This window comes from Bemisia tabaci, chromosome 4 (genome assembly GCF_918797505.1).
Source record: "Bemisia tabaci chromosome 4, PGI_BMITA_v3".
Lineage (NCBI taxonomy): Eukaryota > Metazoa > Arthropoda > Insecta > Hemiptera > Aleyrodidae > Bemisia > Bemisia tabaci.
Window position 1 is genome coordinate 18,369,633 of NC_092796.1, and position 25,126 is coordinate 18,394,758.

General features: G+C 34.1%; 2 protein-coding genes across 2 annotated transcripts in view; one reads left to right on the forward strand and one right to left on the reverse strand.

Annotated features, from left to right (window-relative positions):
- Nucleotides 1-566: 566 nt before the first annotated feature.
- Nucleotides 567-11,221, forward strand: Nhe1 (Na[+]/H[+] hydrogen exchanger 1). Its single transcript, XM_019047439.2, has 6 exons — nt 567-1,881; nt 2,773-3,084; nt 3,885-4,027; nt 4,883-4,963; nt 6,137-6,283; nt 7,041-11,221. The coding sequence occupies exons 1-6, from the start codon at nt 726-728 to the stop codon at nt 7,152-7,154; spliced, it is 1,953 nt and encodes a 650-aa protein (XP_018902984.2). The 5' UTR covers nt 567-725; the 3' UTR covers nt 7,155-11,221.
- A 1,140-nt stretch (nt 11,222-12,361) lies between these two features.
- LOC109034350 (constitutive coactivator of PPAR-gamma-like protein 1 homolog) overlaps nt 12,362-25,126 on the reverse strand; it is a 30,967-nt gene continuing 18,202 nt past the window's right edge. Inside the window, 3 exon segments of the mRNA XM_019047438.2 lie at nt 12,362-23,056; nt 23,878-23,966; nt 24,465-24,532. Of these exon segments, the coding sequence (XP_018902983.2) occupies nt 23,887-23,966; nt 24,465-24,532 (148 nt within the window). The 3' untranslated portion in view covers nt 12,362-23,056; nt 23,878-23,886.

Sequence of the window (25,126 nt, forward strand, 5' to 3'; positions counted from 1 at the left end):
CTGTATGACAATAATGACAAATCGCCTGACAGCTTTTTTAGAGCGCGTCGCGGAAAATGTAGTTCTCAGGAAGATTATTCGCGATCGGTATATCGCTTTCCCAAATTTTCATGACTAAAAACGGGATTTCCGGGTCGGCGGGTCAGGACGGGGTCAGGGCTGCACAATCTGATTTTAAGTAAAATTGCTAATTTCCTTCAAATATTTCATGAAAATTTAGAAAGCTTTGAAAATGTGAAAAACATAGAAGGGAAATATTTTTCATCTCAGGGCCGCTGGGTGTGTAACACCCACTATAGAACACTTGAAAGCAAAAACCATTTCTTGTCTTTCATTTTATTTTGTACCTAATCTTGAAATAGTTCGGAATTTATTTTTCAGAAAAAATTGCAATCCTTGTGAGGGCGGGGGGTCCAGCAGAAGGTCCGGTGGGGTGGGGTTTCCTCGGTTGCCCTGCGTGACGTCAAACCAGTCAAATCCGAACCGAAACCCCGCCCCGCGGCCTCAACCTCATTCAAAACACTGCTTTTACGTCTCACTTGGCAACGGCCGTGATAACAACAACAACAGCGACAACAAAATTAATGAAATCGTGAGTAGTGTTATCAATACTTTGTCGAGTGGAGTGACATGATAAGGGACCTAATCAATCAGTGCGAAATGAAAATGGGTTCTGTGGATCAATTTTTGTGTCATCATTTGTGCTAATTCAGGAACTTCTCACAATGGGAGCTGGTTTTTTCGGAAAGTGCCTGCCAGGCATTTTACTCTTGGTAGCTTTTCAACCTTGCCTAACCTTACATCATGATTTTCGTCTCACCAATATGGGATCGCCTTCTCAGGACAACCTTGTATACAGAGGCAAAAGAGACGCTCCTTCTGCGGTAACTAACGCTACAAATCCAAATCCCAGCATTAGTGCCACTCCGTCCGTCTCATCTTTGATAAATGCAAGCAGCATTTCTGCTGCCACTAGCTCCAAGAATGGCACCAACACCACCTCATCAGCTAATTCTAGTTCTGCAAATGTCCTTGCAACTCCTTCGTCCACGGTGTCTGAGCCTGTTTTACCAGAGAAAGGCGCTGCTGAAGAGGAGAGAAATAGTTCCATCGCCATCTTCTTCGTACTTTGCGTCCTAGCTCTTGGAATATTGCTGATCCACCTCATGCTCCTGACACATTTCCAGTACTTGCCGGAGAGCGTTGTTGTCGTTTTCCTCGGAGCTCTAATTGGACTGATCCTTCACTTAATGTCTGATAAAAATATAGCGAATTGGCGGAAAGAAGAAGCTTTCTCACCCACGGCATTTTTTCTCATCCTCCTTCCACCGATTATTTTTGAATCCGGTTATAATTTGCATAAGGGAAATTTTTTCCAGAATATAGGATCAATTCTTGTATTCGCAATTTTTGGAACAACGATCTCTGCACTAGTTATCGGCACTGGGGTTTACATATTGGGATTGGCAGAGGTAGCATATAGACTGAGTTTTGTTGAAAGTTTTGCCTTCGGATCCCTTATCTCTGCCGTAGATCCTGTTGCAACCGTTGCCATTTTCCATGCCCTTGATATGGATCCAGTGCTGAACATGCTTGTTTTTGGTGAAAGTATTTTAAACGATGCCATTGCCATCGTTTTAACCACATCAGTATTGGAGTCTAATAATCCTGCCATGTCGACATCAGAAGCTGTTCTAACTGGAATTAACAGATTTTGTATGATGTTCTTTGCCTCTGCTGGAATTGGAGTCTTATTTGCGCTGATCAGCGCTTTATTACTGAAGTATGTAGATCTGCGGAAAAATCCCTCTCTTGAATTTGGAATGATGCTTGTATTTACTTACGCTCCGTATGCCCTGGCGGAAGGAATTCATCTTTCAGGTAAATGTGTATTTTTTTATGTAAGTATAATTTGAAAAGGGGATTGTTCCAAACGGATTAGGAAATCGATGGCGTAAGTCTGCAATCACATATCTTGTTTTCAGTGTCTGAAAATATCCGTCTCTATGCTATTTTTTTAAAGGAGAACAAATTGACATCATTTCTTGAAGTTTTTGCAGAATTTTCTTCCGACAGAGAAGGAAAATCATGGCAGTTTTAACGAATTCCTGATGTGTAATTTTCCGTTCAAAAAATAAAGTATGATAGGAAGTCTGCGACGTCGACAAACCGAGTTATGTGATTGCCCACTTACACCGTCGAAATGTCTCTTTGCAATGGAATGGGACACTCTGAAAACTTCAACATTGCAAGAAGTAAGGTCAACTAGTATAGAAAAAGAAATATTTACACTCGCTTTATGGAAGTGGTGAAGGAGAGGTTTTGTCGATGTTTTTTCATGTATGTCTCTCAGGAGTGCTGAAACTTCTCACTTGCCTGCCTGGCAAGTTGCATGCAGAAATGGGGGTTTCAAAAATGAGTGCATGAATCTTTAAAATTGTGTGATCACCTTGAAGTCAAGAATAATGCTTAAAAAATGTGAAAATAAATAAAAGATTAGGTTCTCCCATTCAAAAATAAAAAAATTGAAAGATTATGAACATTTTAAAAGTCAATTGAAAAATGAAAGGGCTTAGAACTTTCTGCACCCCTACCTCTTGTTTTCATTGGGTCGACCCGTTATCAGATTTAATGACTTCATTGAAAAATACTAAGATACGCAGTTCAAGGTCTTAATTACAATCAACCAAAACATTCATCCACAGGCATGTCACAGAATCTAAATCAAATTTTACCTAGTTACTATTTAGTTGGTTTTTTTTTTTTTTTTAGGAATCATGGCCATATTATTCAATGGGATTGTGATGTCTCACTATACTCATTTCAACCTATCAACAGTGACGCAAATCACCATGCAACAGACAATGAGAACACTTGCCTTCATTGCAGAAACATGCGTTTTTGCATATCTTGGCTTGGCAATTTTCAGTTTCAGGCATCGTGTCGAACCAGCCCTAGTTGTGTGGAGTCTCATTCTCTGCCTCATAGGACGAGCCTGCAACATTTTTCCTCTGGCTATTCTTGTCAACAAGTTCCGAGAACATCAAATCACAAAACGAATGATGTTTATCATGTGGTTTAGTGGTGAGTCATCATCTAAAAAAATTAATCAATAAACTCTAATTACTAAAGCAAATATTCCCCTTGGATTTTCGAACAAATTTTTGATACAAGAAGAAAAAAAAGAACCTAGCCTAGGTTTAAGAGGCATTCCTCAAGTGCTTAATTGACAAAGGTACACATATGTTACAGCCAATGTCCAGGAATGTGAAACATCAAATATTGTTTGGCCATCATTGATTGTGGCTGGGAGCTTTGGCTGTTGAAGTCATTGGTCAGCGATTTTAAGAATACATTTTAGCAAGCCATAGACTTCCTTCGTCGGTCAATGTCCTCAATGACTGAGCAAAAATAGCCAAGGTTGGATTTCATATAATTTGACGGTTGCACTTGAGAAAGTGGGGGTGCCGAGAGTTCTTGGTTTTAAAAATTTGAAACAAATGCCAAGAATATTCAAGAACTTTTCAAGGTGTCATAGACCTTGCAAAACTTTGTACAACAACACTAGTGAAATATGAGACCAACCAGTTTTTAGGATTGCACAAGACTGAAGGATATTTGATCCCATAAATTTATGGTGATGACTGCATAGTTGAGCAAGCTTTACTTCTAAAGCTGTGGAACCTATTATCTTTTAACAACTTTGTGCTTTGCTACAAAAACGTCTACCAATCTCGTTCACTGACCCCCTAAGTCAACCAGTCCTTCTTCAGTTATCGCTACTTTTAATATCTCTGTACAACACTAATGTAAAAATTAAATTTCTTCATTAGTTTTTTTTTTTTCTTGAATTGCCCCTTAATGTGGTATTTTTCATTATGTAGGTTTACGCGGTGCCATTTCATATGCTCTATCATTACATTTGGAATTCAGTGACGAGACAAGGCATGTCATTATCACAACCACCCTAATTATTGTCCTTGTGACAACCCTGCTATTTGGTGGATCAACAATGCCGCTGATGAAGGTATGTATGAATTCTCTGTTCAATTCTTTTCACTGAATGGTCTCTAAAATTGATTAATCTGGTTGTGAGGTGTTTGTAAGATTTTTTCCACGGAAAAACTAAAAATAGAAAAATAACTGATGATGTTTTGAACAAAAAAAAGTTTATCAGCTGCACATAAAAAATGAATTGTCTCATTATATGTCAGTTTTCATTTTTGGGAATCGTTTAGAAAAGAATGCCACTCACAATCAGTTTGTATCCACCTCTGACATTTCGTTTACCTGTGCACCTCTCCATTTTCAGGGTAACTTCAGACTAATACATATAACAGGGGACCAATTTTTAATGAAATATGATTGATGTATTTCAACGAAGCTACAAAAAGGAAAGCAATGATTGGCCATTAGCTGAGATGTATCACGCTCAATCAAATGAGAAATAGAATAAATTATTATTTGCTTAAATCCTTTTTTATATGTATATTTTTTATATATAAACATGAAAGAGTGTAACCCACCTGGCAACAGCCAAAAATAACATTATGAAAATGTTTCGAAAACGTTACTGCAATGCTAATTTTGGCAGTTATGTTGTAACAACATTTTGGCAACCTTTTTTTTTGCTAGGCAGGAAGTATTCGTTTTAGCATGTAGCAGAAGTTGCTTTTTTCATGAAGACTGGTGTAGGTATCTAAAATCCTTGGTTCCAGTTTTTCCGCTATTGAACAAAATATTCGAAAATTGACTGTAAATAGGAAATTAAAGCCAACTGTCTTTTTTTAATGCAATAGGCATTTTCTATTTGTCTCCGATTTCTTTTGTTCCTAACATTAACTCATCATTTTTATAAAATATCATTTTACTATTTTTCAAGATTCTTCAAACCAAAAAACCAGGAAGAAGTAGGAGAAGGAGAAAAGAGAAAGCTATCTCTCTGAGTAAAACCAAAGAATGGGTAAGTACAATTCAAAAAGTATTCCGTGTTTTTCATTTACTTCAAATCCAATTTTCAATCCTGCTCAAGCAAACATCTGTGAGTTCTTCTACTTGCTTCAGCGTAATTCGGATTTAGCAAGAGACAAAATTAACATGGAAGCAGGCATAAATTACAAATCAATTCTACGGTGTAGATGGACTAGAATCTCATTTATTAATTTATTAAAATTACTTTTACAAAATTTCATGAAAGCTCTTATAATTTAGGAACAATGGTGCTAGTCAGGGGAAGAGTCATTCCAGTCAGAAAAAGAATCAGCCCATTTTCAAATTTTCTATGTGAATCTACGTTACTAAGAAGGAAAATGTGACAGCAGATCAACTAATTTTAATGCTTTGATTTTGAGAAATCCTTCCAAAATTTCCCGAAAATGAGATCGTTATACGGCCCCAATTATCAGTACACAAACTTCAATGGGGTATCAGTTTGCAAAAAAAACTTAATAAGTACAACCTAACTAAGTATCCTAAATAGTCCTGTTTTTCGATTTGTCTTTTTCATTTAGCCCTTAATTTCAGAGTCTCTTCAAACTACATGATTACATGATCATATTTAGCATTAATGAGTACATACTAATGAAAAAAATATACTTAATGTGCCAATTAAAAACACCATTCCAACGCTCGTATGGTCATGCATGGTTTTACGGCATCATCAACACAAGGATCCTTACAATGAATTAAAATGGACATTTTTACAAGGGCCTCTGCAAGATAACAGCGTAAGCAGGAAAGGATTGGGGGGGGGGGGGTTTCTGAATAACTAACATCTTTTTAAAGACGATGGATCCCACATTGCCTTATTTGGTCCATGTTAATACTGAAAGTATTACGAGTGTTCTGACCCTTTCAGGTTTTTTCAACCCTATTAAAATCGAGAAAATTTCAATTCATTGAAGTGGTTGCCAAATCATAAAGAAGGCTCTGAGGATTTTTTAAGATAAGGCACCCTAGTTGCTGTATTTAATGACACAATTGTTAATTTATGCAAAACAATTCTTTCTGAAATTTCGATTTAGCACCTCACCTGATAACTTTTTTTAAAAAATGTATCTAGTTAGTCACAAATCATGATTGTTCCTTTTTGCACACACATCTCCTTGATCGGACTAACAAACCTGTTTATTTTCAGGGGCAAGCTATTGATTCAGAGCATCTGTCAGAAATGACCGAAGAAGAGCTGGAAGTTAATTTCATCCAATCCTCAAGAATCAGGGGTTTCGCAAGATGGGACATTAAGTATTTCATACCGTTCTTCACTCGAAGATTCACGCAAGAGGTATTTCTTCACCTAAAAAATCAGAGAATAAAATTAGAAATTTAAGACACACCAGAAAACTGTCTTGACTTGGACTATCCTCGAGAGTTTTTCACTTGCATCGGAATCCTTATATGTTCTTAAAGAAGTTTCTAGGAAATTTCGAGTCTAGGATGTTTCAAGGCTCATCTCAAAATTTTGTCCTAATATCGTGTAGTCTCGATATGTATCCAATTTTCCTGCTGTTTTGCCATTTTCCCCTTTCTTTTAACCCCCTTCCTTCTTTCTTTACTTTTCTGTAAGACGTGTGTCTTAAGACTGAGTCAATTATAGAATTAGTCAATTATAAAATTAGGATTGCATAGTCTAGAGGATAGTTTATGTTGCAGCTACTCAGTAGCCTATGTTTTAAAAGAAACAGCCGAATATTGGTAGGTTTAGTCTGGAAAAGCCTGTTTGCATAATGAAACAAACCTGGACTTATAAATGAAGAGGGAAAAGAAATAAAGAAAGGAGTAGCAATGATGTTCATTTACTATGAACCAGTGCATCAGTAACTGTGGTCATTCACACCTCTGCAATGAAATCACAAGTTTTATTTTAAAATAGCTGAATATTTCTTCTAATTGCCAATCCAATTGCTTGTCCAATTGCCATTCTATTATTGTTCTTGGGATGGGATTCTTTAAAATGTCTATTAGAGAGAGAGAAATGTGTTAAAAGTTGGCATGACCTATCTCTGTAAACTCTCAAATGTGATTATTCACTTATGTTTCAGGAGCTTAAAGATTGTAAGACTCAAATGACGGATCTAACAAACCAATGGTATCAAGCCATCCGCATTTCACCAACAGAATCAGATGATGAGCTTGGGCCAAGGATGCACAGCTGACGTTCGACAACCCCTCCAATTGTGAGGGAACTGCGCTCTTAACATTTGCCTGTGTCTTCTTCCTAGTCATGAAAGTTATCATGAAAAGTTTCCTCTTCAATGTTGAACTCAGCTTGGAATTTAGTCAAAAGCTGCTTCAAAAGTAATTTGAACCGTTCTTGACAATAGCGCTTCAAGGTGTTTCTAATCGAGTGACAAGTCAAGTTAGCCGGTACGTTAGTTTTTCTAGGTTGTGCCTACTGCTGAGATGTGATTTTGTATAGGTAGTTTTTTCGGAGTCAGTTCGGAAAATTTTTCTACTGCTTTAATCAAAATTGTTCAGTGAACTGAGCTCATAGTATTTTTTTTTTTTTTTTTTTTTTTTTTTTTTTTTTTTTTTAAATTATATTGCATTAAAATTTATTTGAAAAGATTAATAAAAATTGCAAGGACCAAAATGCTGTCTGAACTGAAGATCAATAGATCATACCCACTCTGTAGCAATCCTGGTGGAATTGAGGCATATGCTTGTGAGCTTCCAACAGGGAAAATATTCTCAGCTCGATATTGAATGTGGACTGTGGTCACAACAAAAAATAACAGTTCTTTGGCGGCTCAGATTGAGACAGAATGGCAGGTTGAAGGAAAGAGTGGTGTGTGAAACTTGGCCTCATTAAGGCTACTTCATTTTGACAACTTAAAACTACTACTTCTTTCGAGTTTTTTTTTTTTTTTTTATTTTTTTTTTTTACTTTTTACGACTTTATTAAGTATTGAAAACTTGAAATAATTTATATTTTAAAAAATTTGTAATTTTAAATGAAGGATTTCTGGTTTTGTTTCCATCTATGCTTTTATATGTATGTCATTAAAAGTCTTACAACTCTTAAAGTGTGACAAGGTCTGTAGTTTACCTTACAGACTTTTTGAAATAATTTTTATTCTTCAAATTTAGTATAAATATTCATAATTTTTTTTTTTTTTGTTTTTTTTTGTTTTTTTTTTTTTTTTTTGCTTATTGAGAGTTTTCGGTGGCTTTTCTTGATGACAGCAGTTAAAAGTACCTTCTGCCCCTGTCACAATAATGCTCAAAAGATTATATTTTTAATTGTAAGTACGACTAGCTACAAGTTTGGAATTGATTTATTTTCTTTTTTGTTTTAATTTTCTACGCTAGTAGTACGCTAGTTCTCTGAAGAAACTACCATTCTAAAATTCCTTTATAATATTGTAATAAACCTGTGTAATCTGGTCAAGATTGTAGAAAGGAAACTGCACATAAGAAATTGCCATTCACTACTTCAATTTTGTTCATGAAGATAAGATGAATTTCAAGACTTTCTCAATATGACAAATCTCTGAATTAGAATGCTTAGGCAGTAAGCTGATCATGAGTTAGAAAGAACAGGGCTGAAAATTATATTGTTGAGCAGTCACATCTAAATTTCCTGTAAAAAAAAGTATCAGCACAGCCGGATTTGGAGAGGCCTGTAAAGAAGTTGTTCTTTGAGGTCCATTTTGCAGCTCAGTTTGATTACTACAAGAGATCTCTTAAAAATGTTTTAAACCACTATTCCTAGCTCTGATTTTTAAAAAATCAAAGAAATTTCATTGGGAAGTTTTTCCCAGGTTGGAACTGCTCTAGGAAGATTTTAAAAACAATGTATTAAAAAAAAAAAAAAAAAAAAAAAAACGAAATTTAAATAGGGCAGAGTTGCGAAGTGTTTGTACGGTTTTCTGTATCATTTGGTCTTGTAAACAATCTAGTCATTGCTGGTAAATACAATTGTATCTTAGAAAAGAAACAGGTTAATGTCAGAATCCGGTACTGAATATTATTCCTCATGCCTCATGTAAAAAAGTTTCATAAGTTATTACCAATGTCAGTATTGTGCTTTCTCTGAAGAGAGACCATCGGTACACTGTAGCATTAACAGGGTTGCCATAGTCAGGGAATTCCGGGATATGTCAGAAAATTAAAAGATCAAGGGAATTCTTGAAATGTCAGGGAAAAGGGTGAAAGTGTCAGGAAAAAATTTGCTAAGTCATATTTGTTTACTTACTAGAATGGGTTTGACGTTTCGAACAGTAAATTTTGCCTACAAATCAAGTCTTTCTAATGATCTGGCATATTTTCAATTGACGGGAATTTTGCCAAATTGTGTCAGGGAAATGTCAGAGAATTTTTTTTTAAATTCTGTGGCAATCCTGCCTTGTACTCCTATCTCGTGTCAGCATGGAGAGGCTAGCTTTATCGAAATACTTGATTTGTGGTGGATTTTTTCTGTCAATGGGCCTTGGGCCACTACAACATTTGTCTCTTAGTTTCAAGTGAGTTTTCATTCAAGCCCAGATTATTGAAATTGGAGACACCATTATCCTTTCCTTGTGTGAAGAGTTTCTGCACTGATTAGATTGACTCATTTAAATGTTTATACCTTTTTCCTTTTTTATAGCCTTTGTACATTATTTACCGTCTTTGGAAGGTAGATGATAAAGGGATAAGGTGAAATACATTGAAAAATAGTAATTAGAGTCTTATATCATTCACAAGTTTTTTTGCCTCTTACTACTTTAAGGAGGAACGAAGCAGAATTTCAGGAATAATTTTTTACAATGAAAATGTTCAGACTCGAGTGACAATGGTAACTTTTTTTACTTCAAAATTGTTTTCAAAGTTACCATTTTATTTCAGTGATTAAGGCTTTACTTAATTTTTTTTTTTTATTCTTTACATATTTATAATTTATTGCTGTGTATGTATGTATTAGTCTTATTGCCTCAGTGTTAAGTTACCTCTTTGAAAGTTTATAAAACTGTGATGTCATTCCAATTCTTGGAATTGGAAGTTATTTAATTATTATATTTAATATATTATATTTATAGGAAAATTTTGCGCAGTTTTATGAGGGGACATGTGATCAGTACAATATTCCTAACTTAACGATTAGATTTTAAGTTTCAACTATTACTCTTCAAAAGAATCTAGCTGATAATTAATTTGTGGCAAAAAGTGTCTCATGTTGTGAGCCAACTTTTCTTTTGATAAGGAGCATAAGTATGGAAGCAAGATGATTATCAATCTAGTACCCACCAAACACTTTATGTATATTTAAGGTCCAACTAGAATAGCTCATATCGATCGCCAAAGTGTAAAACCAACTTTCTCCTTTGCGGGGTTTCAAAATTTCCGCTCCCACTTTATTTTTTCGAGGAAAAACAAGCAGACTTTATAGCTTGAAATTTATACAGAATATTCTGCTAACCAGTAGGAAAAATTAAGGGAGTTTTCAAGAAATTACGTTGAGTAGTTTCCATGGAAAAAATGAAGTATGACACAAAGTTTGCAACATCGCTAACTGAGAATCATGGTTTCGCACTTCGGCCATTAATATGATGATCCTCAATTTTTAACCTGTCAAGGGATCCATTGCCAAGTGGTCGAAGCCCACGCACATTTCTAGGAAGTTTTCTTTTTAATAGTAGAAAATTTCAAGTCTATAAATAACCTATGTTCAAAGAATGTACTTTACCCTAAATGGGGTTTTTTTTTCATTGTTCGTCATTTTATCCGAATGTTTTTTGGATCCTTCCTTTTTGGTTTGCAGAAGCGAACGAAAATTTGTTAATTGCCTCTACTGTAAGTTAACACAGGTTAATGGTAACACTTTTTAACTAATTTGAGGGTATTTTTTTGGAGCAGGTAATTATCAACTAGCTGTACGTCTGAAAACTGTTTCCTATCCCTAATTTTTGAGTACTTAGAAATAATCAAACATGTTTTTTGGACTGTGGAACTCACTGTAGAAACCCTAACAACATTAAAACTTTTGCTCCGTTAAGTAAAGGTAGCAAGGCTTTGATGAATGACCCATGAGGGTGTTCATGATTTGGAGTCCTAAAAATTCTTGATTCACAGTAGGTGTCAAGCTTTTTTTTTTTTATTTTTTTATTTAAGGAGTTAGATTTTTGCATTGATACTGTAGGTACCAAAACTATCTGTTAAAAGGTTAAAGAGTACCTACATGAACTGCTTCTGATTTTGATTCCTTATTTGTTTTAATAAAACAAACACAAGTATTAAATAGTTCGATTGATTTTATTCATTTAAGTTTAATTGCACTCCTCGAAAAAGAATTATAGTAATGGTTTTAGAAGATGAGAATTAAGTTTTTGGGCTTATTTAAAAACAACATGGATATCTGCAATATATTTTTCTACACAAAAAATTGCTCTCATGAAAAATTCTATGCGTTTCGTTCTCGCTATCTGTCCAAATATTTAAAAGGATGAACTCTCCTCCCAAGTGCTAGTCTATTGTAAAAAAGTTTGAAGTGGCTGCTCGGCAGAAGGGCCTGTTGCTTACGCCTCTATTTGATAACTGAGTGAAATTGTTGGGAATCGTTTTTCCATGACCAAAAAATGACATTAATTTACGTAGACTAAAATTCATTTTAAGGGAGAATGCAGTGGAGCAAGATAGCCTTGACGGAATGTTAAGGGTAAAGGTTACAACCATCTTCAAACTGAAAAGGAAGATGTATGGCAATGACGAAGGGAACTTAGCTGTTGCCCATTCATCTGACAAACTCCTCATTAGGACAGCAGCTGTCAAGTCCATGGCTCCGTCCAGTTGCAAACGATCATGTCCCCTGACACTGCTAATGTTCAACTCTTGGCAAAAGCTTACATTGTAGGCAAGCAGAAATTTCTGACTGTGGCCTTGGTTGGATATCTTTCTAGGACTGCAGAATGAGATATGAACCAAAACTTGCTCAGTTTAGAGTCTGTTTAACTCAGTTTCAATTAAAAGCACATTTTTTAATTAGTTTGCAAAATTAGAACGTTTTCTTTTCATGTTGCCGTTTCTAAGAACTTTCCTCTGCTGCGGGCCAATCATAGAAATTTTGTGTTAGTCGGGCCAACATAGCTGACACAGGCTAAATGGCATGAAGTGGTTAGTCAGTGATGTCTTATCGCTGCTTTGTCGTACCTATATTGAGTAGAATTGATGACAAGCTAAAGGCACCTCTTGAGTTCCCAATAGCATGCATGACGTCGATTCTACCCGACATAGGCACAACAAAGTAGGACTAAGACATAGCCGACCAATCACACTACGCTATTGGAACCTGAGTCATCTATGTCCGCCCTACAAAAACAAAATTTCAATAATCGCACTATGAGAGCAAAATTAGAGGACTTGATGGAGAGAAAACACGAGCAGATTCGATTTGGCAAAGTTCAAATTTTATTTATCAACAAACTATAGCCAACAAAAACTCTGGAACAAATAAAAATACACCTTACTCATAAATGCTTGACCTGTTTACTCCTCATTTTTAATGTGTGAGAGAATTCAGTAACATGTGGTTGAGAATTGAAATTATACAAGTTTTGCAGAGCTGCATGACTGGAAATCTAGAAAGAACAGCCTATTTTCTCTTGAGGAACTGAGATTTAACAATCATTGCTTTGTAAAGCAACATAACATGCTCCTTACTACAGGTGCAATCAGGTAAGTTGACAGTTGTTTACTTGTGATTAGTCTGAATTTTTTATCAGTGCGTTTCCTGCAAATACTGGTGTCTCTGCTACATTGGTACGAAGCAAAGAAGATGAAAAACAATTGACCTCGAAGATGACCAAGAGTTCACAACTGCAAACTTGACTAACAAAACATTCAATTGACACCTAGTAAATTGCATTTCACATTCAAAGGATCTCCGCCGAAAATCGATTGCTTTGTTCGTAAGCCTGTCTGGCTGAATTTAGGATGGACATGGGGTATTCCAGAACTTGAGGGAAAAGTTCTTTTCAGGCTGTTTCTAATTAATAATAAATGTCCTTAATCCATTGTTAGCTGCATGGTGCCAAGCAAACAACACTCCAAAAAAGAAGATGATTAAAATGTTTAAAAGCTTTTTCTCTAACCATTGCAAATGATGAATGCAAAGTGGACATAATCCCAACAGATTCTTGACATCTTGACACCTTATGTGGGATGTGCTTGTAAGAGTAATTTCTTGAGTTGTTAATGAAGTGGAACAATTAGATAATTAAATGAATCTTGATCAAGAAGTTATTGTCCAACGGTTTCATCTTCGAAAATTCTCAGATACCTTATTCAGCAATTTTACAGGCAATACAACTGATCTTGGGAGTTAATGCCTCAAATTCACTCAAGGACTTAAAACTGGTTCAACATTATTGCTTTAACAGAACAAAGAACAATTAACTAAACTTAAATGAGGTACAAATGAAAATTTTGAATGAAATCTAAAATGTTTTGAGCCTGTCAAAAAGTTGTGATCAAGAAGATTCAAAAAAAAATTCGACAGGAAAAAATAAAGAAACATAAATTATGAATTAAAGATATTGTTTTAAGAACTGATGAGGAGTATTATGTGGCAAGAGACAAAAGAGAATCATATGTGAAGACTTTCCACCTTAATGATTCTTTTCTGCGAAATGCCAACCAGATAATTAACTGACCTACACAATCTAGTTACCCAACAATCTGTAATAACAGAGAATGGATTCTACTTTCAGATCAAGAATCCTTGACTCAGCAATGACTTATTTAACAATTGATTTAAACCACCAAATCTTTTTTCTTTTTTCATCTTAAACAAATACTTAATTTTAAACACTTAGCGATTTCTTAAAATAGGGATACAAAAAATATTGAGAGGAAAATAAAAGATGATTTAAAATAAAAATTGACGAAGAAAAAGGGAAAGCACAAGAAAAAGGTGGGGAGTTACAGAAAAAAAGAGCTCAAATACTTTCGCTTTTTTTGAAAAAAAAAAAAAATGTATGGGCATCATGCACCGCCAAAACCTGGAAAAATATTCAATTTTGTTATGGAAATTGATGACATCTGTACTCTATAGATTTATACTTAAATGAAAGCGCGTACACTTCAAAAACCGAATTGAAGTTAATGATTTTTCTAGACATTTTTGGAACAAGCTTTCAGGACATTGAACGGTGAAGAGATTATATGAAGCTTATTTAACGCTCAAATGTTATTTTTCACTTTCATGGAGAAGGATTTGATATTACTGTTGATCTCATTTGTAAAAAAAAAAAAAACATGTACGGACACAAGTTAAAAGTATCAACTTGAAGAAACAATAAATGAAGTGGGAGACTTAAACGAAACGGGAATTTTGAAACGCTCTTCACATCTCTTTTTAAAATATTAGTGGGTAAATAATTCAAATCTTCAGAAAAATGAAATTTGAATAGCTACGGGAGTAGTAAAATCCTCTTTAAGTTAATCATAAAATATAAGTTACGAGCAAACATGAAGCTTTTTAGAAAAATTATTTTGGGCAACAGTAATTTTTAGTAAAAATCAAGAGGTAGAGATTATAGATTTTTCTTCCTAAAGCGATTAGGGACTAGAGCTCCTTTCTTCTGAGGGCTACTTAAAAAGAGAGAAGGAGGAATGGCCGAAAAGTTGAAAGTCTGTAAAAATTCAAATGACATGATACATTTATTTCAGTATCAGAAATAAAACAGCAGACACGAGACCCAAAAAGCATCTTCTCGTCAGTAAAATTGGTTCAAAGGGAATACAGGGAGGTAAAGCTCACACTGGAATAGATTCAAGAGAGAAAGGAGAAAACAATGAAACCGGTGAAAATTAAAACTTAAAGGAAAAGTGATAATGAGTACGTCAAAGTGGAAGCGTTATCTAGATCTTTTCGACTGATCTTTCTTAAAGGTATGTAGACACACAAAAGGGTAGATATACAAATTGATAGAGTGAATAGTAAATAAGTAAATGCATGAATTTCAAGGATCTGCTACACTCAATATTTTTGATTAAAATAATTCTGTGACAAAAAGAGAAAATCAAAGTAAAAAATACAGGGGCTTATTGGAGGCATTCAGGATAGTAGGAATTCTTTCTTCTTTAGAAAAATAATGTTTCATAGAATTTATTGCTGATACAGGACATATTAGCAATCAGTTTCACGGCAATATGTGGATAGTTAATCAGAAGCTTTTCATTACCAACTATCCTGCTCAGATTTTGAAGCAGATTCTATAAATTTCGTTTGAGACCTGATCTCTTGGAAATATTGAGCCTCATGCTCTGCGTTATTTCAAAACATAATTAAAAGCCGAACAGAAATAAAAATAAAAATTGCTACTTTATTATTACAGGGATTTATCTTCGGAATAAGTTGACCTACGCTGATGCAGGGAAGTTAAAACATAATGCTGAAAGTACTATTTTTCGATCAAAAATATTTAATTTTCACTTGACAACCAACTCAATTTCATTCAATCAAAAACCTATTGATAGCTAAATTAATCCGATGAAAAGCAAAGAGCAAGGACATGTAAATAATATTTAAAACTATTTTTTAATTATTCCGAACCTCGAGAGGAGGAGAAACTACTGCTTTATTCTTTAATGGTTTATGTTCTACAGGACTTTCACATGCTTAGGCCGAGAAGCTGAGTATTTCAGCTTCGAAGAGATTTCATGATCAGCAACTGTAAAAGACTTCTTTTTTTTAATGGCAAAGAAAGAGAACTGAGATGATGTTCCTACTACTTGTAAAGGATAACCTCAGTTATCTCAAGTCAAAAACCAAAATATTCCAGAAATCTATAAAGTTCATTATTTTTTCCTCAAATTTCGTATAGTTGCTGCCTTCAAATTTGTACTGTAGAATTCACGAACCCTTCATCTCCTCTCAGTCATTTCAGTAAATTTTACTCTGTTGTCAAAGAACAGTTGTGTGCTTTAAATAAAAACAATGAAATATAATTGAAAGAAGAACCCCAATTCCAGGATTGTATCAGAGAGAGCTACCTTGTAGGCTTTTGAATTCCAGTTTGATTCTAAATAATCCAAGAGTGAAGGGAGATTTTTCGGCTCAAGCTAGTCAAGACCTAAGCATGGAAGAGAGAGTGTAGTGAATAGACACAGGGTGTCCCAAATTTATCAAAACTGGTGCTATGATTCATAAACCAAGAACATAACTTATTAATTTTGGTTCTATTTGAAAGAGGACGATAATTTAGACCATGAGCAACTTATCTGAACATATAGTGGCTCATGGGAGGAAGTTTCAATGTGAGACGTATGACAATGGCCTATCATTTTTTTTTATGATAATTTACTCTTAATGAAACGTTCTGAGGAGACGTTTAGATGCTCTATTGCTGACAAGTACCACTTGGCAACATCTAACGTGACTTGAAATATATGCGTAGAAATGAAGCAAAAATCTGTGGATGAGTTGATAATATGTGAGTGGTTGCAAAGTTCCTACTGCGCGTGTTGTTCTGTATGCGTTCGGGTCTTTAGTAGCTTTTGGTTTATATTTAATGCTTTTTGGCATATTTTATTTTTAAAAAATGGATGAAGACAAGAATAACTTATCTGATAAAAGAACAGAAAAGTTTAAAAAAAAAAAAAAAATATGCAAAAAAGGCATCAGCGACAATGGAAAGTTATTTATGACAAGCATAAGGAAAAAAAAGAGGCGCAGCAGAGATGCTGATGTTTAAGATGTTTTAAGATGTTGCCCAGCAGTGTTTCTTGGCCAAAAAGCATCTAACAACTCTAATCAGCACACTTAGGTAAGAGCAGATTGTTCACACAAAAAAGTCGTAGGTGGTTGCCATACTTACTTCATTCAAGCCGCCACAACTTCGCTTAATTTTCTTTTTTCTTAAAAATAGGTTGATATTGGTCTCAATCGATTTCATTTAACATCCTCTTTCAAATGAGACCAATATTGACTTAATTGGTTACTTCAATTTTGAATTACAACCCCAATGAATCATTTGAGGGCACCCTTTGTTCTTGCTGTTGAACAACTTTTGCAAAATAGTAACAGCAAAAGTTTTTTATAATGAATTACACAAAAATGGCTTCTCTTTAAAGTAAAAGGCAAAATAAAATTTAGATAACGACGACCATTTAAGATAACACAGGTGTACAAAGTTCTTGTTTTCAGACAGCAGAGAAAAAACAGAGATAATTTGGATGGAAAAAGGAGACATGTAGCATTAGCTCTATCCGACAAATGTTTAATTTCTAGAAGGGGCTAAGAATAAACTGATTCAAACAATAAATTTGGCTGATGAAACAAGATACAGATTTGATCCTCAAGTTTTCTGCAAGATCTGTAACGAAATATCTCGGTATCTAGAGGTACATTAGACGTACAGCATCATGAAAGTGACAGTTGAAGTTCATAACTAAGGATGCTTGATCCTTGGCTCAATGATTCAACGGTCATTGAGACTCATAGAATTTCATGCGCATGGTCACAGTTTGATTGCTTAGTCTCTTCTTTTTAGGGTGCACACCGCATAGCCAGATGCAAGGCTCAAGCTTTGAGGGTTCTCCGCTCCAACTGCAGCATCCATGTACTGTACCTTAATGAAGTTTCCATAATGTTAGACTTATCATGACCCAAGTCTTGTCACACTTTATAACTGATTAGTTTAATTTATATTAGGAGCATTCTACATTTTTTGTTTCTCCTTTCAATCTTTCCGCAGAAAAATTTGTACTTCTTGTGTAGTTTCCAGAATGATTACTGTGTACTACGAATTTACTTTAATCTATTTGTTGATTAGAAACCGTTGCATGATTAGCTGCAGAGTGAAATAAGGTCTTTCATTACTTCAACGTTCCTTACGGAATAATGATTTTGATTTTCTTATCAGATTCAATGTAGCTGTATCACTTCAAAGACCAATTCAAAAAAAAAAAAAAAAAAAAAAAAAAAAAAAAAAAAAAAAATCAGATAAAGCAATAACTGCTAATTCTCCTTCAGCATTTTCGAAAAAGTATAAAGCTTAAAATTTTGAAGAAACACAGTGAAGCATAAGAAATCACTGTACCTTCAGAGCTACATTCGTAGTTTGGTTAACTCAATCCTTTTTCTAGTTTATGGCACTTACACAATGCATAACTTTGTTGAGATCCAAGTACAGATTCTGAAAAATTGACTTCACTTAAGTATTAAAAGTAAACAAAACCAATAATAAGTGCTACTTGGTCGATGTAGAGGAAGAAAACGGTGGGTACAAGATCGATCATTCTCAAATCAGCCATGGAAGGAAACCATTGATGAACATCAAAGAAAGGAGGAAATTGCTGGAGCTTACTAATATATGAAACCCTCTTTCACACTGTTGTTAAGAGAACCAAAAGTATTTTAGCCGTAGTGAAAGAAATATGCTAATTCCATTAGATGTACACCGACACCCACGCGGGAAAAAAAAAAAATATTTCACTTTCTGCAAAACAATCAATGGTCAACTTTTACCAAAAAAAAAAAAAAAAAAAAAAAAAAAAAAAAAAAAAAAAAAAAAAAAATGACAATAATATGACCCCAAGTTGAAAGATTCTCCTGTTAAGTCTAAGATTGAAAATAAGAGAACGAAGAACTCAAATTATCTCTGTTTGATTTCATAGCGATTTAAATGGAGCAAAATTTAAAGCTACTTTTATAGTCATATAACATATAAAACATGAGGAAAAAGAGAATACAATGATTAATCGTGATATGATACGGCCAAAGTTTTCACCGACACATGAACACACGCCAAATATTATGGATTTTATATTTGAGTTTCAGCAAATTTCTAATGTATAAAAAAAGGGAAATAATGAATTAAATTACAGAAAGAATTTTTCCTTAAAACTAGTAGCAATAAATATTTTAGAGATATAAATATAATTAGACATGATCTGATAAGCCATTTAAAGACTTTCTTTCATTTAAATGATTCAATCATTTTTTTTCATTTTTTATTTTAAGTTTTCAATCTCCGAAGAGATGTGTGTTCTTTTGCAGCTCATAAAGAAAATTACCGAGGCCCACAGTGATTTGAAAAATAAATTGAAGAGCAAGGGCATGCCTTGAAATTTCTTCTAAATTTTCATTAAGAAAATAATTTTCTTAACTTCGATAAAATTGGCTCAAAGCCATGGAATTCTCCAGATATTATTATCAACAATCAACAGAGGACTTCTCTTTCAGAATAAATAATATAAACTATTTTCACCTGGTCTTTTAAAAAAATGAACCATTCTAAAATTCTTTTTGCCTTTAAACATTTAAAATAAGAGCAGAGACTCTAAGAATTAAGACTTACTTTTGTGATGGTGGAGTATAGATCGGTCCGCTATAGGACATCTTATGCAAAGCAAAAACCATCTTTTAACTTGTAACTTGTTAATCCCTAAAATATTCAACTATTTTAGAGATGAAAAAATAACTTTTACTTAAGGCTAGGATACTTACAAACTTACTAAGACGATTAGAAAGAAGAAGCTGTTTTCTGGTTGAAATAAACATTTTCGGAGTGGTATCATTCAAAACATACTTTTTGGCTACGCCGAATGAGAAAGACTCTCTAAATATTTAAAAGTACCTCCTCCCCTCAGTAAGAAACAAAGCTTGATGGCGAACATATTTTGAGCCTAGATTAAAGGAAGAGATTGAACATTTTCTTCTGGATTGATTCTGAAGCTGATGCAAAGCTTGAGTTTTAAGGAAACAGAGGATACTTCCAATGTAGCTGCGTTCATACCTCAGGCACAGGCATTTCTAATCAGAAACTGAGGTCAAGATTTATAAGGGGTTAGGTTTGGAGAGGCCAATTCACAAATCATTGGCTGTACATTCATAATGCTTTGTTTCGGTTGAAGAAAAAGTTGAGGAGGAGGCGGGGATAAATATACAATGGTTTACTTGGCATGAATACAGATTATATTACACTCAAGGATTTGATTTAAAATATTTTACGCATTATTAAGGAGAAATGAGTTTCGGAAAATTTTATATACAGGGTAGAAGAAGATTTGCCGGCTGCACCCACGTAGGGGTTGTATTTCAAAACAACAAAGACAATTTTATTCTTCACTTGAAGTTTCCATCATTGACGGTTAACTGGGTTTTGTAGAGAAATAATCAGTTGTTGAAATATTTGCAACAAATGCCTATACATGCAACAGCCGACAAAATCTTAGGCTTCAGCTCTTTAAAAAAATCATCAAGCTCTTAAAAAATTGTCCACCTGACCGAGTCATATTTAGTTCCAGAACAGCATTGACATGACTTCTTGTTAAAAATCGTAAGAGAGATATTTTTTTTGACTATCAGTGGTTACACTTTATCCAAAGAGACACATTAACAGACACCACAATGATGAATAAAGATATATAAATACTACACTGAATCCTCAATTGACTCTTTTCAACAACCAATCGCACTCAAATAATACGTAGAAAATAGATTATTTCACTGAAAAATTAATTTGAGGAGAGAGGATAGTTTGTTTTAGTGATTTTATTTTGAATTGATGTATTTATTATTTATTCGTTTTTTAGAAGTATAATTCGAGTGGCAACACGATTGGGATTTTGGATGTGAATCTTTTGTTATAGCTACTATTGTTAAAACAAAGTAAACCGTGAAAAGAATAATAAAATGAACAAAAGTATAACAATATCTCTCGAGTGCCAAGGAAAAAAGAAGTCATGTATCTGAATTTTTAGGAATTAGAGGCATGAATAAAACAATTTAAGTATTTCCTTTCCTCATTATGACTAAAGACTTTTTTTCAACACTTATGAGCGAATCATGCATTCTCCTACACTTGTACAAATGATAAAATTGACTTTTAAAAGATCATCAGAATCTGAGAGTAAATCTGGGTTTCCAATCTAATGATACTTTAAAAAAAAGGAAGATCAACTACCAAAAGCTAAACTAAACAAAAACCACGATGGTTGTAAAACATTGAGTAGAGTACAATTTCAATTTGTTAATACATTTTATTTACAGTCATTTAAACATATTTAGCATAATCTTGAAAATTTATAGCATTTTAAAATTAGACTAAAGAGAATTAAAACAAGACATTGTTCTTCAGGAACAGATTAGGATGTTAAACATCTCTGCAATGAGTACATCTAAGCTTCTGACACTGAATTTGCATTCATAGCTACGAATATACTCAAAGCTACTTGCTTGGTCATACTGCACATTAAAGCGAGGTCAGACTTGATTTAAAATTGGTTAAGTCAGGTAGATTCACAGTGGGCCCCTCTCATTAAAAAGTGGTGATAGGTTTTTTTCTTCTTTTTTTTCTAGTTAATAATTTTCTTTTATGAGCTGCAGAAATGAACATTGAAAATATAACATAGTTCAAGCATTTTGCATTTACAACTGAAAAATTCAACACTGTTAAAATTTAGACAGAACTTGCTTCCTTAAAAAGTTCGCACATACGGTGCATTCCTTATTTCGAGACATAGAAAATATAAATGCTAGAAACATTTTTGGAATTAAAATAGGTGTGTCTTTAAAATTAATGAGGCAGAGCTAGTTTCGACAAACTTTCTGTTCTTTTATCAGATTGATCAATGGTCACTAATTACCAATCACTAAATGTTCTTAACTGCTTATTCTTTCAACAGGATAAATGTGTTAAGAATGTTTTAAATAAACAATTAAAAAAAAGTATATTTATTAAGATCAAAGACACAACTACTGCTACCAATTGATTTGTCTGAATGATTAAGTAGCAAAAGAATTATTTATTTCACCCTAAAGTATGTTCTCCTTTACTCTCATACTTTTTTTAAAACAAAAGATGGCTTTTTTTACTAGGAAACATTAGCTTAGCACAGTAATGGTCTCAATTCTCAACATCATAGACAAGGTCTGTTTCGCAGGGTTTTTGGCCCGTCTTTCAGAATGAGTCCTAGTAATTAGTGCTGGGAAAATTCATTATCAGTTCCACTGAGCATGCTGGTAGGGATTTGAAAGCATGTTAAAATTTTAACAGTGTGCAAGAATGATTCATAAAATACAGGGTCAAAAATGGGTAAGTGTTAGATAAAACAAAATTAGGATACAATATTACTGGTCACACGTTGATGATCCATGACAGGTATGTCATCCTTCTCAATTACTTTCTAAGAGAAGTTTCTCCTGACATCAGTGAGATGAATACCCGGAGCATGGTGTGCCGAAGATTCCTTGAGCATAATCTATCAGTAAATCAGGTTTCCAGGATCCCTTGAAGTATTTAGTTGAGGTCACTGGCTGATGCAGTGTACAATATCAGCTTGTTTGCGATCACGATGAAACTTTCCACTTGCAAACAGAGGCCGAAGTAAATGAGTGATTGCCTGCTTTCTTGCAGCACGGTTAGTAATTAAAAGTTGTAGCTTGGTTGCATAATAGAATCGGAGTTGCAATTAAACCGAAGAAACACAAGCTGTAATGACACACGTGTGTCAATACCGAAAAAAAAAAAAAATTACAAAAAAAAAGAGAAAAAAAATGAGAAGAAAAATAGTGGAAAAAGATTGGAAGATGAAATACCGGACACTGACTCTTTCATCAAACTGAGCATTATCACTTTGTGTCAAGATCAAACTTAACATGATATCATTGAAGTCGATCAGTTAATAACTTAGTTATTTAACGCACTAACAAGAAAAATCAAATAAATTCAATGGTTTAATTTACTCAACCGATTAATTAAATAATTTAACACTAATATCACTTTCAGCCGATGCTTAATCGGGAATTAATATAATCAGTCTTTGTATCACAACAGTCACTGAGGCTTCGTTAAACGTCCAGCGCAGAGATCGTGTCGATCAATAAGAACAAAAACAATAGAAAGAAAAAAAAATAAATTAAAAAAAAGACAAAAATCAACAGTCCTTTCCACTTTCATAATAATACACTGTTCGACGAATATAAATAATTCTGTACAACTGTACAAATAGATAAATACACATGTGTACAAACTAGGAAACACTAATTTGCACCCGGAGAGCTAGCATTGATTCGTAAAAAAAGATATAAAAAGCGTCCTTAGGCATCTGTGATTTTAGACTTTCAGAAAATCTGTGGGAAAAAAATACAGAATCTATTAGAATTACATATTTTATAATAGAAAAACTCTTGGAAACTGACCAAACAATGCAGTTAAATACAACTCTGAATCCTACAGTTGATAAAGTATTTGAACAAATTTTAGCTCTTTTCATTAACCTTTTCAATGCTGCAGACAGAAACATGCATTCCATAGGGACTTTAACCCATTGACTGAAACCGACGGCTCCCATCCGTCCGCGCTGCGCTGGGCCAGATCTGAAGAGACGGGTCAGAGCCGTCCCTCGATTGTTTGCATTATTTCAGCGATTCTCCGGTAGATTGCGTTCTCATCAATGTTTATATGAGTAATGTGGCCACCCTATGACTTATTAGGTACGGTAATTTCTTGTTTTATTTCGGTATTTTCATATTACTGTGCATTTGCACATGAAATAACCTCAAAATTTCCTGATTTTCGCTGATTTTGCGATTTTTGCGACTTGGACAGCTATAAACCACAATAAAAAATCATTGTGTTCAAAGTTTTCACCGTTTTTCTCAAACGTTGTATTGTGAATGCTTATTGTTTCAATTTTCACCCTTAAAAATAGAATTTCTGGATTATTTTGAAGTGTTCAAAGTTATACTGATTTTCGCCAATTAAATCGTAATTCCTGGCCCGGCAGGGTCAAATTAAATCACAAGTCAATGGGTTAAATCAGGGAGGTCAGGCCTACAACATATCAAAAATTCTGTCAGTCTGACTGAACCCAATTTCCCCATAGAATTCAGGATGTCACGTTGTCCTTTAGAGAAAATTGGATAAAAGATAGTAGACGAACAATGATTACCTAAAATATTTACAAGTCTTGAGCTAGGGCAGCTGCATGGGAGGGTGAAAGAACGATTTTCAACCCTTGTCCATCTCCAAAAATGTCACCTGTAAAAGAGAACAGAAATGATAAAAGACACCCATGACGAATTTCCTTACCAAGGATTTTTATGGATTGGATATCAAAAGACATGTGGAACTGCATGCATGTCCAAGTTTTAACGATGAATTTATTTCCACATGTGTTTTTTTTCTTTTTTAATTACTGGTTTGCTCAATTACAACATATTTCATATATCGGCTCAGAAATGAGCTGAACAAAGTTTCTGTGATAAATTAAATAATTAATTTTCAAGTATGTGAATTCTACTCTCATGGATTAGAAGTTGACAGTGATGCAGTGATGTTGCAGAATTTAAGTTGAAGTAAAAAAGAATTAAGAAGTGTTGAACACAAAATTGAGAGAAAATATCTTTCAAATTGACTGTAACCTTAAAAAAATGAAACTTTTGGCCTATCTACTATCGATTGTTTTGAAAAGTTTCAACTGTAACTAACGGAACAAATAGATTTGATAAAAATTTTGAATTAATTTGGTGTACTTACGTTTTAGATCCTCAAACTGGCCAATTTTAGGGTTGGAATCTCCTCCTCCATTCATCATTTCTGAAAGACTAAAATTCAATGATAAAAATTAAGTTTAGTTGGGCAGCATCACTAAAGATAAAAGTAAAGTTCGGTCAAAAGGAGAACATGCACCATGGACTGTTGGAATGGAAGAGTGATTAAAACTGCACAGTGCAGGACTGTATTCTCGACCATTGATAACACTTTTCAAAATATTGACAAAAGAAGAATTCATCAAATAGATGATTTGATCTATGTATGTAAATATAGGTTTGTACTATTTGACGTAGAAGTTTCCTTCTTCATAATCTTCCAGTATTTATCTGGTATGAACTAATGACACTCAAAAATAAAATAAGATGTTCCTGCGTATTGAGTAAATAAAATTAGAAATACAATAGATGGAGATTTCCACTATGTCAGGTGAAACGGCGATGTTTTGGTTCCAAGAAAAGAAGAAGAGGAAGATCCCAGAATGCCAAAAAATATACATTTTTGGAGTCTTTGTAATCTGTTTGTCCACCCATACCCTCATTGACTCCACCATGACAAATCTTCAATGCCAACAACAGCACAGCACTGTCTTTCATGCCGCTATCGCTATTTTCAAATTCATTTTGATCATAAGTTTAAACCGTTTA

Bases quoted from the DNA above. Each gene is read 5' to 3' on its own strand.
- Nhe1 (XM_019047439.2), top strand. From the start codon at position 726: ATGGGAGCTGGTTTTTTCGGAAAGTGCCTGCCAGGCATTTTACTCTTG. The intron at 4,028-4,882 runs GTATGTATGAAT...CTATTTTTCAAG, and splicing joins CAACAATGCCGCTGATGAAG to ATTCTTCAAACCAAAAAACC. The intron at 4,964-6,136 runs GTAAGTACAATT...GTTTATTTTCAG, and splicing joins TGAGTAAAACCAAAGAATGG to GGGCAAGCTATTGATTCAGA.